Raw genomic sequence first — 12626 nt, 5'->3', positions numbered from 1 at the left:
CTTTTCTAAAATACATTTATAACACAGCGATTGGATAACCAAAATGATCACGTAATCTCCAAGAACGAAGTGATCTTTTAGATACGTCAATTAAAAAAAGAAAGAATAATCTAGTATCGCAGCGTATGTTTTATCAATCTATTCTTTCCTGAGATCGATCAATTTTTAATTTTGTAAATTTATTTCAATATTGTTATCGGTATAAAGTATGCGGCAGAATTTGAATTACATCGTTCGTGATAAGTAAGATAAATGATACAGAGAATGTAGGTTCTTGCCAAGAGATACATTTCCATATTTACTGTATTATTCGTTTATGATAAACGCGACGAATCATAGGGGAAGTACGAACTCTTTCCAAAAGGCACATTTAAATATTTGCTTGCTAAAAATCGTACGATTCGATAGATTATATAATATCGTAAATGGTGAAAGGAAAAAGCGATATAATGGACCGTATATTAACTGCATGAGTTTGTTCGAGTAAAGATTGATTCGCAGCTTGAGTGCTGGAATTTATATGGATGCAGGGAATTGTCTTTAACGACGTAAAATTATTGGCTTTCGTCTTTCTTTGTACGCTATGCAAATACAAGACATATACATTTTCGTTCCAATAATTTCTGCCTTGATCAGTATCTAGTAAATCATAATCGATTATCGCTAATAAATTCAAATTTTTATATCATCTTTTGATAAAGATTATACGTTTGCAAATTGCTAAACATTATTATCAAACAGTCTGTACTATTTGTACCTGGATCATCACAGGATTATATGATCATTCAAAGCAATTAGGAAATGTGATATTTGTAGAGCAAACTGAATATCAGATTGCAAATCAAACATCAGCAGCAATACCACTATGCCTACAATTAACACGATATTTCTTTTAAAGTTTGCGTGGTGCGTCCAAACATCGCGTCAATTCATCAACTTATGTGATACAGACTATTGTTCGTAATTTAATATAAAGCTACATATCAGTTCCTCAATTATCCCATTCAACTAACCAAATCTTGCCTATCTCCCAACGAAACAATCGAAAAACGAGCACTGGAGAAAGAACTGAAAGTATCCGCAGGGAGAGACCACGTGAAGCATCGAGCTCGGCGAAACTGTACGCGAAGTGAATCTTTTCCGGAGGACAATCCGCAAGGAGGAAGACGAAGGCTCGCAAAGAGCAGTCGAGTTAAGAGACCCTCTATTTCTCGATCTCTCGACTTCGAGTCGTTCCACGATTCCAAACTTGCAATCCGCACGAGTGAACTTATCAACATATTTACCACGCACTTAGTCCAGATTCGCAAGACCAGCTCAGCCTCGTCACCCTTCTCGAGCCAACAATCTTCCTTTCACTTGCAGTGGTTACGCAAAAACCTTCGATCGAGCCACGTCGATCACACCACACGCGATTTCAGATGCACGCGCGCGTCCGATGATTCGCCACGAATCGGAAATTCTGAACGAAATCAAGGCGACGACAGGACGATCCGACGGGAGGCGATCTATAGGATCTACGAGAGCGGAGAATGGGCCGTGCACGCGTGTCACGACGATCGTCGATCGAGTAGGTCGTGAAGGGTTCGATCACAAAGAAACGTGCGTGGTACGCGCGACGGAGCGGGAAGGACTTTCGTCCAGGACGGGTTCGATGCGCGCACTGGGGATGAGAGAGAGCCAGGGAGCAACCCGGAGAACAGAGAACGCCGACATCCGCGCTCGAGCGACAAAGAGGGTTGGCCAGGCTGTCAGAGCAAGCGAGAGGATAAGGGGGCGGTGCAACAGGGAGAGAGAGAGAAAGAGGAAGGCGAAACGGCGCAAGCTTAAGCCCGCTACCGGGCTTCGAAATACGCATACGACATAGTAGCGCATACCAGCTAACCGTGAACGAGTCCCGATTCCGGAATACGAATGCTCCAGCGATGTGTCGTTGTCCCGTTTCCGAGAGGCCTCGCTATATACTATAAACTTCGCGAGCTATGTTTTCGCTTTATTTTTTTAAATGACAATTTTCCGGTTGACATTTCCCTCGTGTTCTTCCGGATTGTTCGAATTTTAAGCTATAAAATTCTGCGTTTTGGAGTGGAGCAGAGAGACAGCGTGGTGTAGAGAAGCGGGAAAGTAAAGAGGGAAAGAGGAATAGGAAGAGCGAAGCTGGCGTAGAATATTGTGGATGAAGGATAAATGGAGCGAACGAGGTGGCAGGAAAGAAGATAGTCATAGGCTGTACAAAACAGCGAGAGAGGGTGCATCTTCCCCAAGCACGGAAACGAAACGTTTAGCGGCCGATTTTGAAAAGTGCACTCTTCCAACGTCCTCTTTTTGTCTCTTCCTTTCTCCCTCTCTCTTTGCTGATGTTCCCATTCTGCGAGTCGCCACCTGCTATGACCCAGTTCCCCTAGGCGACCTTACAGCGCGGTTCGTCCTAAATTCGTGCGTTAACAACCCCGCCTCGCCGTTATTAATTATTATCGCGCTCGCAGTTGAATCTCTAATTGAAGAAAAATAATCGAGTGCAAGGCAAACGTTTTAATCAGTGCCGCGGTGGCGAGCGTTTAGGTACAACGATAATTAAAACTCGCACGCGAATCTGCCAGCTTAATTGCCCGCTATTTATTCGCATCGGCATCGTTCGGCAACGCGATGCATCCTATGAATCGACGACTGTTCGTAATGGTGAGAAAGGAGATTGTTTCTTCTTTTTCCTTTTTCCCTTAATTACCTTTAGAATGAAACTAACAATAAATGAGAATCCAGGATCGAAAATGTCGCGAAACGGGGCTACGGTGGCGAACATCGTTGGCTATTACGCTCGACTAGGTTTATTCGACGGTTCCGTGCCAAAACTTCCCAGTTCGTTAAGCTGTGTCGAAGAAGGGAAGAATATTAGAAGTCACGCCGCTCGCAGCGGCGCGGAACAGTTCGGGCTAGAAATGGAAGACGGGACAACGATAAATCGCTCGTACGTGACGGCGCGACAAAATCGTATAAATATTGAAACACCTATCACATTGCTCTTTTTGATTTTCTCTCTGCCATCAGAGAGTGGATTAGTGCGAATTAAATAGGACAGACGGAAAATCGTTATTAGGGAAATTTTTACTGGGAAATTGCATATTGATGTCTATTTGCTATGACAGTGTTGGAACTATATCGTATGTTTGCTGAAAGAGTGGCGCAACTAAACAAAGTAAACTTTTCAGCAAATCGGTTTGAAATAGAACTTCTTCCAATTATTTAGCAACAAACAAATTTTTTCGTTTACAATTCAACGAATGTTCCTTGGGCTTCCACAGTTTCTAATAAAAATTACATATACGATTCTTTATATATTATTCTTTGATAAAATTAACGAACACCCATCGTTACGTATTAACGTCAAAGAAAATTGAAAATAAAATATTCGCTTTGACGAAAGACCGTAGCGAAATCAAATTCTACGAATGAAAACTATAATAATAAATTAATCCCGAAATTTCATATATTGTGCAGATATTCGAATCGGTTATCCGTTTTCCAATTTAATCCTTACCTCTGATTTTGCAAAATTAATGGACACAAATCGAGCGTCGAAACGACAAGACATATTTATTATAGGCTGCATACGACAAACCCAATCTACAGAAATGTTTCAATCATTTTCCTACTACGATTTGACAGCGTAACGGCAGCGTAATAACAATTATCAACCATCCTGTATCTAACGATCGAACTCAGCCTTCGAATTTGTGGGATCGCGTGGAACATGTGAATCCACTTGCCCAACTGCATTTCGCGGATTAACGATGTACAACGTCACGGACATCAACCAGCGTATAATAGCGTTGTTGTGTCAAAATCGAAGCTTTCTCCTTCTTTTTATTGGAAATAAAAACGAAAAAATTCGTTGGAGAGAACAGAGTGGTTTACGGTTTACAAAAAGAAATATAAAGCAGATATCTTTCTGTATTTTACTATTTTATGTTGAAAGTAAAATATTTACTTACAATTAAAATTTCGAGACATATTAATATTTCAAAGATTATGATTAAAACAAATATTTCTGTGTAATATGACATTTGTGAGTGTTTGAAATTCGTGGTGTAAAATTTATGAACGTTTAAAATTTGTCGTGTGAATGTTTGTAAAATATTTCATATAAAAATTATATAGTTTAATTAGAGACGTTCGATGGATTCAAGAAAAGCTTCAATATTTCAGTATAATATTATACCGTACCATCAATCGAGACAAAGAGAAAATTTTATAAACATGGTGCACAGAAGCAAAAAGATATGGATATCTATACGCTTTCAATAAAAGTTACAATCGACAAAAGTGTAAAACCCGCACCATTTCGAAAAAATATGAAAGTTATGAATGGATAGGTAATCACTAAGATTTTGCGTACTTGCAGAGACTTTGCATCCCTGCTCATAAAAATTATGAATCCAGAAATGATATCTTATTTCATGAAGTAGATTCCGACTGCGATCAATCAAATCCCTCAAACAGCTACTAAGGAATATCACGAAGAAGATTTTCCAACATCCTATTCTACTCCAACATCTCGACGACCCTTAGTTCTCCTAGACCTTCCAAAACAAATATTTTTCGTTTAAATAAATTCGAAGCAGTTTGTAATAGAAATTCTCACCTCCTTGCAGGTATTCTAACATTTTTATAAAATATCGTGAAGGAAGTCTTCTAACACCTTGAAGATTCTGTCTTTCTAATTTTTAATTTTATTCTCCGAATACTTTATGTCGAAATAAATTTGAACGAGTCTATAATAAAAATTCACATGTTTATTAACGTACCGTTGTAAAAAGTACAAGATAGATAGATAATCAATGTTTGATGAACGAATGTATTAATCTCTGTAACCTTATCTAGCGTCGGAGATGCAACAGTCTGCTTTTCAACAATAACAGAGTTGCATTTTAAACATATGAAGCGTCGATACACGTGGAAAATTATTTATACCCACTTGCATAATGACAAATCGAAACTCATATCGGGGATTGTTAATGATGAGCATTATCTCAGGTTAAAAGTTATCGCGTAATTAATTGCTTGCTTATTGACTATAATAATATTTGGAAATACAATGGAGACGATCGTTTCCATTTTGTCGTAAACCGCCACTAGTTTCCACGGTGTACAAAGACAAATTTTCATTGCTGATACACCAGATCGATAGGTGCAACCAGGTGTGCTTCCATCTGACGTATCGACCAGAAGTGAAACACAGTAGAGCAAGAGCGAAGCAGTTGTTGCCTTGGTTATCACTCACCGGTATCACCATTACTCTGTGTCGTCGTTTCCTCATTTTGGGTATCATCGTTGGTTAGCGGTGGCTTCGTTATCTCTTCTGCTGAAAAATAATTTATGAACATTATAAATTTGTATAATTAATTGGAAAAAATTTAATTCATATGACAGTAAGGATATAATTAAAGGAATGATGCTATAAAATCAAAAATAATTAAACAACATTTAAAAAAATATAATTAATTCTATTTGAAACAAATGTTTGAAAATGTTATACAAATATTTGAGAGTAAAGATTAGAGGCGTATGAAGACAAGAACTTTGCACATGTTTATACTGGATCTTCAAAAATATTTATTTAAGAAAAATCTTCTATATACATAATTTTATTTGATTAACACTTCTTTGTGTATCATCGATAAAGTATGTGTCAGAGATTACCGATTTCACGCTTTCCACAGTGTAGTCTAGACCATTCAAAATTCTTGTCGAGGTTTCCAGGTGATCTGGAATCTAGACTTGATTTCAGTTATTAACTAATAAGTGAACTACATGTGTATTAGTACAGATGAGAATAAATCTGACAATGCTTTTTTCTATTTCACGTTTCAGGATCACCTGATTTCTTATCATTTTCGTGTCGCACACGACATTATCAATTAAGTATAGTAATGGTTCGAATCAAAACCTAATTTTTCTATGAAATTATAAATACATTATAGAACAGGACACTTCGTAATTAGAAAATAAAGAATGTTGTATGTCTATAGCATTTCTGTTCATCGTTATACAAACTGAATGGAGAGCGGTTGATAAAAAGATAATTTTCAATAGAAGTTACCATGCTTATAACGTATTGTATTTACCTATTTTTCTTGCTTACGATTAGAGTCAGTAATAGATATAATGTTCCGATCTTGTTAAATAAATCAACATGAGAAGATAAATTAATAATTAAAGTAAAGTAATGCTTTAACGTAGTCTTATATGACATAAAGCAGAATTATATTCGTGTAAACATAGTAGATTCATATACATATTTACTACATAATTGTTGGACGACGGTATACGCTTAAATAAGTTAAAAACTTTATAAATTGATATAAAGTATTATGATAAATAATAAAAATTCGAAGTTTATAGTAACACTCTGAAAAATCCAAAAATCTAAAATTTAAATAATATATCAATTCTTTCCCCTTTAGAAAATGTAGTATTGCAATTTTTATTTCATACCGAGTAGAATTTTTATACAGTGTGGAACAGATAAAGTGTTAGGTATAGGCTATTTTCCCCGAAACCATTACAGATATCAACTTGAAGTTTTCAAACGTTAAATGGTACAAAGAGGCTAGCATCTCACAGTATAAGATATTGTGATGGTGACTTTCTTAAGACAGAAATATGTACTATCCCCATTTCTTTTTATCTTATACAAGAAAATATCTTATGCAACGAAAATTCCACGAAGGTGTCGGAAAACATTAAAAAAAATTTATTCTGCTTTGAAAATTATTTCTCAAATAGGTCACCTAATTTAACGTCAGTTGATTATTTTTTATTGAGCTATTTAAAGGAAAAAGTGATTACAACGACACTGACTATGAGAAAAGAAATTAAAAGATAAATTCAGACCGCATGTAAATCTATAATTCCAATAATGTTATCAAATATTGGCAAAGCTATTATCACAAGAATAAATGCGTGTTTTCAAAGCATGATATATTTCTTTTCACATCGCCACGAAACTCTCCTTACGTGAGGTATTTTCCGCTATAACTCTTTAACTATGTAAAATAAAAAAAAAAAAATACCTTAGGTAAAAGTTGTTAGATTTGATAACATCTGTACGAACATCGATAAATTAATGTCAACCTATTAAAAAAAAAAAAAAAAAAAAAAGGGGTAACATCCCTTTCATTCCCAAAAAACTCACCAGCACAATATCTTACAGCCTAAGGTGTTAATCCCTCTATACTATTTAACACCAAAAAATTTCAAGTTGATATGATAGCTTCGGAGAAAACAACTTGTAATAATTTTATCTGCCCCACCTATATGTACATTTACCGTGCCCATTGCATGATTGACGATAACTGGTCAACTTCATTTTTATAACATAATTATTTCCATCATAAACTAGCATTTAATATAATATTAATATAATTACAGATGAAAAACTAATGACATGAAACTTTAAATGTAATTGTAACTTGCAATAAATATGTGAATTATAATGTTAATTATTATAATAAATTGCCGAAAGTATAAATGTGCAGTAATAATCTAAAAATTATTGATTGTTATAATAGGAAAATCAGATTTCGACGTATCAAAAGTTTTGCCCTCTCTCCAAACATTCACGATGACTTTGAGTGATACTACAGGGGGAGATCGTTACTACTACCTGAGCCTTCGCAGCGTACACATCGACAACACGGAAACTTATATTATCGTAAGCTGGGCGATATCTAATATTTATAATACTTTATTTATAGCAATTAAATCACGGATTCATTTCTATAACATTCCTAAATATTATTTAACATTGTCAATAAATTATTTTATTTCAATAATATTTTCAAACATTACTTAACAATTTTAAAAATCCGTTTATAACAACATAAAATCATTAATTTAATTATTCACTACCTTTAAACATTATTCAACAATTTTAATAAATTCCTTATAATAATGAAATAATTATTCTATTTCTATAACATTTCAAAACACTATTTAATATTTTAATAATTTACTTTCTGTTCTGTTCCTTTCTGCCACCAAAACGTGTCCTTTATAAAACCGATAGAAGAATTTGAGAACAAAAGAAACAACGTTCATAGACTTAAGCAAAGAATTTGTAGCAACTAATTTCCAATTTTACGACGGTGAGTCGCATGGTTTGGTTTCTTCGGTGATTGGTTAAAGATTCAAATATGATAATCTGAATTGAAATGCGACCTCAATTTTAAACTGAAAAGCCATTCATTGCAGCGAGTGTCATCACACTCGTGCAGGGTAGGTCTTGATAATTATTATTTTTCAATAGTTTACGTCACAATAATCTACCTTCGTATGCATGCTTCTCACTTATTTTTCTTACAATTAGCGGATTTCAATCGACTACTGTAAGCTGTAGTATTCCGTGTTCCTGAGAACATAAAGAATAAAATTATTTAAAATTCAAATATAATACAAATGTTCTTAAGAATTCTCATATATATACTCTAGTCTACTCTCCTTAATAAACTATATATTAAATTGTAGTTAATAATGTGATATAATATTATGTATATATATATATATATATATATATTATATATTACACGTATATAAACACATATCTATGTATATAGGATATATATTTTAGAGAGTCTGAATTTGTGCAATACATTTTAAGAACAATCTTTATGCTCACGTATATCTGTAGATATCATATTAAACTCAAACTTGTGTAAATGCCACAAGCTTTTTCAAGATATTCAATTTCCAATCAATGGGATTAGGGGTCCAGGGTGGGTCTCGTATGCGTAGTCACCTCTTCGTGGTGAGACCTGGTAATTAATATTGTTTTCCAAAGATTAATCTTTACAATAATGTTTTTATATCAACAAATTAATCTTTAGAACACGATATGAAGCTAAGAACTACGCTCTCTGTAATTCAGTGTAGATTGCAAAAAATTCCCATAAATATCTTAGGTAATTTAGCATGTACTACAGTTACTCGTTAACAAATGAACTATTAGTACTTGACGTGGAATGCCCTGGAAGGCGTGCATTTTAGTCTTATCTACTTATATGATAGGCATATGCAATATATACATGTAATTAAAGAAACAAATTTTAAATACAGGTTTTCACCATTTATCGATCTAATCCTTAATGTAAATAAACGATTACCATTCGGCAAATTTTTATTTCTAATAATAGGATTGCATGCTTGTATACATTATTTCATTAGAAATATACTCATGCTGGAAATTATATCACACTGCTCATTTGTTTGCTTAGAATAAAAATTTATAACAATAAAAATATGTACTTTCTAATCATGATAGATGATTTCAATTTTTCAAAATATTTAGATATTATATTAATTTTCTCCTGTTAAGTGAAACAATTCTCATAGAAAGTATTCTTGCGTTTTTTATAGCTAGACACGAAATTCTATATAATGCCAGGTCTATCTTATAGTTAATTAATGGTACTAGGACTATTTGTGTTGCAATTAATTGAGTAGTTCAAATTATACTTTATCGAAAATTAAAATAAAACCTTCTTGCGGTAATTACGGCCAACAAAATAGCTTTTCCGATATGTTCCGGGAATTAGTTTCTTGGAACAGCAGTTCAGTGGTAATCTGTAAATTGCGATTATGAAACTCATATTTGTGCCACGATGCATTCAAGATAATCAAACCGTGAAGTAATAATCTTTAAATATGTGTGAATGCTATACATAAGTAAAAGTTCAAGTATTATCAAATTATTATATAGAAACGAGGTTGAACGAATAAACATAAGCATTTGGAAATATCACATATACCTGTTATATAATTCAATAATTATAATAAATTAATGTTAAACGTCCTAGTACTTACAAATAACCTTAGTATTACAAGACTTTTTAATTTATAATTTATTTTTTTCACATACGTTTTTCACAACAATGTTTATAACATCATGAATTTTTTACAAACATATTTTACAATATCTGAATACAAAGGATAATAAATTAAAAAATATTTATTACACCATTTTAAAACATTGCCCTTGTCATGCATAACTTGTGCTTTTTTCTTTGTTCTTTTAAATAGTTAAAGGTTTAACGGTTTAAGTAGTTTTTTGTTTTTGTACCTAAAACGATAGCAGTCTTTGCCATTTGACACTGTACGATAACATCCTGGAAAATCTCTATATAGTAAATCCTTCCATAATTGTGATTCTGAGCATATATCATGGAATTCTCTACAACACTGTGCCATCTTTGTTATACTATAGGCATCTAGCAGTCTTAAAATTCTGAACTTCAACTCAATTGGAATAGTTTGAAGACTAGGACCCATCACACCAGCTTTGATAAATAGATCTTTACGCACTGGTGTAGACAATTGATCCTTAAACCTATTAAACAATTTAATAAGAACAAATATAATCATTTTTATACAATTAACATAGCTATAAGTTTATTATACCTGTGAGATATTGCTTTAAGATTCATGTACCGTCCACAAAGATCACTCGAGTAAGGATTAACATACTTCAGAGTCTGTACACTTATACTGTAAGTTGTTTTTCCATCCATAAGGGGAAAAAAATTCAAAATCAATGTGTCTCCCAGAGGGACTACAACTAGTTTGCATTCTATATCAGGAACGCTTTCTAGTTGAAAATACATTTCATATATTCCCGTGTCTCGCGATTTCCAACTTTTTGGTATATAGAGTAGTTTTGGACTGTGACAGATGCATTTTACAATATACAATAATACAATTGATGACTAAAAAATACGCTATCGACGATAATGCGTACCATTGTGGCCGGTCACTATATGACGATGATAAATAAAAACCAGCCTCTGCTAACAATACTATTATTAAAGCAACAATATAATCGTGATGCGTGGATTCTCTGTCTAAATCGTTTAATATTCTTTCTAACGATGGTGCTAATTTGGTACGAGTACATTCTTCTGCTAAAATTGATTTCAACATTATATTTTCCTAATATAATTTTAACCTCTGAACACACAAGTTACGGTACAATGTCTATCACTGCACTTATAATGTTTTGTTTATAGTAAGTTAGGTTACTTCATGGTTGCGCCACTAACGCCATCATTTCATACTAAAAGATCATACCGCGCCATCTGTTTCAATTTTATGAAATAAATTTTTATTCAATATTTATTTCTATATTTATTAAGAATATCCATTTTCTAAATAAATATTACAGAGTCAGATATTTATATTGAAATATATTAATTTTATGATTATATTTGTGTATTTCAAACGGTCCGATTATAGAATAGTTGGACTTTTTATATTTTGTGGCGACCTCTCTAAGAAAACATACAGATTGTAACAGATCAAAATCGAAAAGACAAAAAAATATCATACATTTAATGAATAGCAATTTATTTGTATATACTATACGTTCTAATGCAGTTTAATTTGTAATCACGTATAAATTAACATACGCAGTCGAGCAGCATAGCAATTTTACAGATGTCAGAACATATCGGTATATGGTAACAGAAATGACAAGTTATGGTTAATGTTTTGTCACGTTACAGGAGTGCAACCAGTTTGAGTGATGTAGACAGATAACGTGCAAGAAGTCCCGCGTATCTAATACCTATATGGTTTACAGCTTATCGCGGATATCTTATGAGTGTGTCATTTTTTCGTCGATAAGAGAATTTGTCATATCACTTTCTTAGTGATTAAATTACTGTACCCATTTACAATTGTATTTCTTAAATCAATTTTTCGATATTTAAAACAAAATTAACGAAATTAACTGCAGAAATTATAGGCTTCTGCGATGCTTTCGATAAACAGCGCGTTAACAGCTTTCTTGTTTAACAGCGCCACCACGAAAATTAAAAATTCGAAGCCAGTCAAACGAAGATAAAATAAATAAAATAAAACCGGTATAGGAACTCGTTGCGTTTTTTTCATGGGAATGTCTCAACGAACTCGTCGCTAACGGTGAACAAAATCAATTACACACATTGCCAGTTATACGTGTACATAGATTAAATTTAAACTTGCGTACTGCTTGAGGCAAACCAGATTTGTGCGTTTACGATCAATTTCAACCATACAAATAATTACTCTGATTCAGAAAGTTGTTTCACGGTGTCTTATCCATCTGTCTGTCTAGCAATAATCCTTCCGCCAGTAACGTAATGTTAAATCTCTCAGCCATAACGATTTACAATAAAACTCATGCATAAATATAATGTTTGAAACCTAATGCTCGCAAACTAATCAAACAGAAAATACTATCAGATATGAATCAAATAAAAAAGCACAAATATATCAATTTATTATCGGTGAGAGAAAGGACTGATAAGATTAAAAATGCTATGTTGCAATAAATCGTCATCGAGAAATCGTCATTTTAAAAGTAACGCGTCAAATTTTTTAACAAAACCTTTTACGAATACCAGTTTGTGATAAATGTCATCGGTGATTCGCCGACATTTTTGACACTTAGTACGCGCGAAAATTAAGTCGTATAGGTGAACGATGAGTCACGTGATCGACGACGACATGTTAGTTAGAAAATACCGGGATAGTGAACAGGCCCAGACGGGCCCATAAATATCCCTGTACGCTCCTGTTCGGCATGCGAGAGCGCT

General features: G+C 33.6%; 2 protein-coding genes across 9 annotated transcripts in view; both read right to left on the bottom strand.

Moving 5' to 3' along the window:
- LOC100648315 (phosphatase and actin regulator 4B) overlaps positions 1 to 12626 on the bottom strand; it is a 397768-nt gene that overhangs the window by 384854 nt on the left and 288 nt on the right. For 2 of the 5 annotated variants that reach the window (XM_048404199.1, XM_048404201.1), the window contains exon 1: positions 1294 to 1898. Coding sequence is in view for 2 of the 5 variants with exons in the window: in XM_048404195.1 (XP_048260152.1) it covers positions 5279 to 5359 (81 nt within the window). In the remaining 3 variants the exon portion in view is untranslated. Of the gene's footprint in view, positions 1 to 1286; positions 1899 to 5278; positions 5360 to 12626 lie in introns of those variants that run through there. The other 3 variants (XM_048404195.1, XM_048404197.1, XM_048404200.1) reach the window with 3 other exon arrangements.
- LOC100648428 (F-box only protein 7) lies at positions 5587 to 11106 on the bottom strand. 4 transcript variants are annotated; one of them, XR_001099802.3, is made up of 6 exons: positions 10790 to 11105; positions 10453 to 10713; positions 10115 to 10381; positions 9534 to 9618; positions 8675 to 8810; positions 5587 to 8407 (listed from the first exon to the last, which is right to left on the bottom strand). XR_001099802.3 is itself a non-coding variant. In XM_012321128.3 (5 exons), exons 1-5 carry the CDS (start codon positions 10969 to 10971, stop codon positions 8739 to 8741), a joined length of 867 nt encoding a protein of 288 aa, XP_012176518.2. In that variant the 5' UTR covers positions 10972 to 11106; the 3' UTR covers positions 5587 to 8738. The 4 variants fall into 4 exon arrangements, 2 of the variants coding, with proteins under 2 accessions (XP_012176518.2, XP_012176519.2); XR_001099803.3 differs by lacking the exon at positions 9534 to 9618 and having other exon boundaries at positions 10790 to 11103; XM_012321128.3 differs by having other exon boundaries at positions 5587 to 8810; positions 10790 to 11106.

Source organism: Bombus terrestris, chromosome 3, assembly GCF_910591885.1.
Source record: "Bombus terrestris chromosome 3, iyBomTerr1.2, whole genome shotgun sequence".
NCBI classification, from domain to species: domain Eukaryota; kingdom Metazoa; phylum Arthropoda; class Insecta; order Hymenoptera; family Apidae; genus Bombus; species Bombus terrestris.
The sequence above is the reverse complement of the archived record's forward strand: the minus strand, read 5'-3'. Positions and strand labels throughout refer to the sequence as shown.

Bases quoted from the DNA above. Each gene is read 5' to 3' on its own strand.
- LOC100648428 (XM_012321128.3), bottom strand. From the start codon at position 10,971: ATGTTGAAATCAATTTTAGCAGAAGAATGTACTCGTACCAAATTAGCA. The intron at 10,714-10,789 runs GTACGCATTATC...CATCTGTCACAG, and splicing joins TATAGTGACCGGCCACAATG to TCCAAAACTACTCTATATAC. The intron at 9,619-10,114 runs GTACAAAAACAA...CGCAATTTACAG, and splicing joins AAAGACTGCTATCGTTTTAG to ATTACCACTGAACTGCTGTT.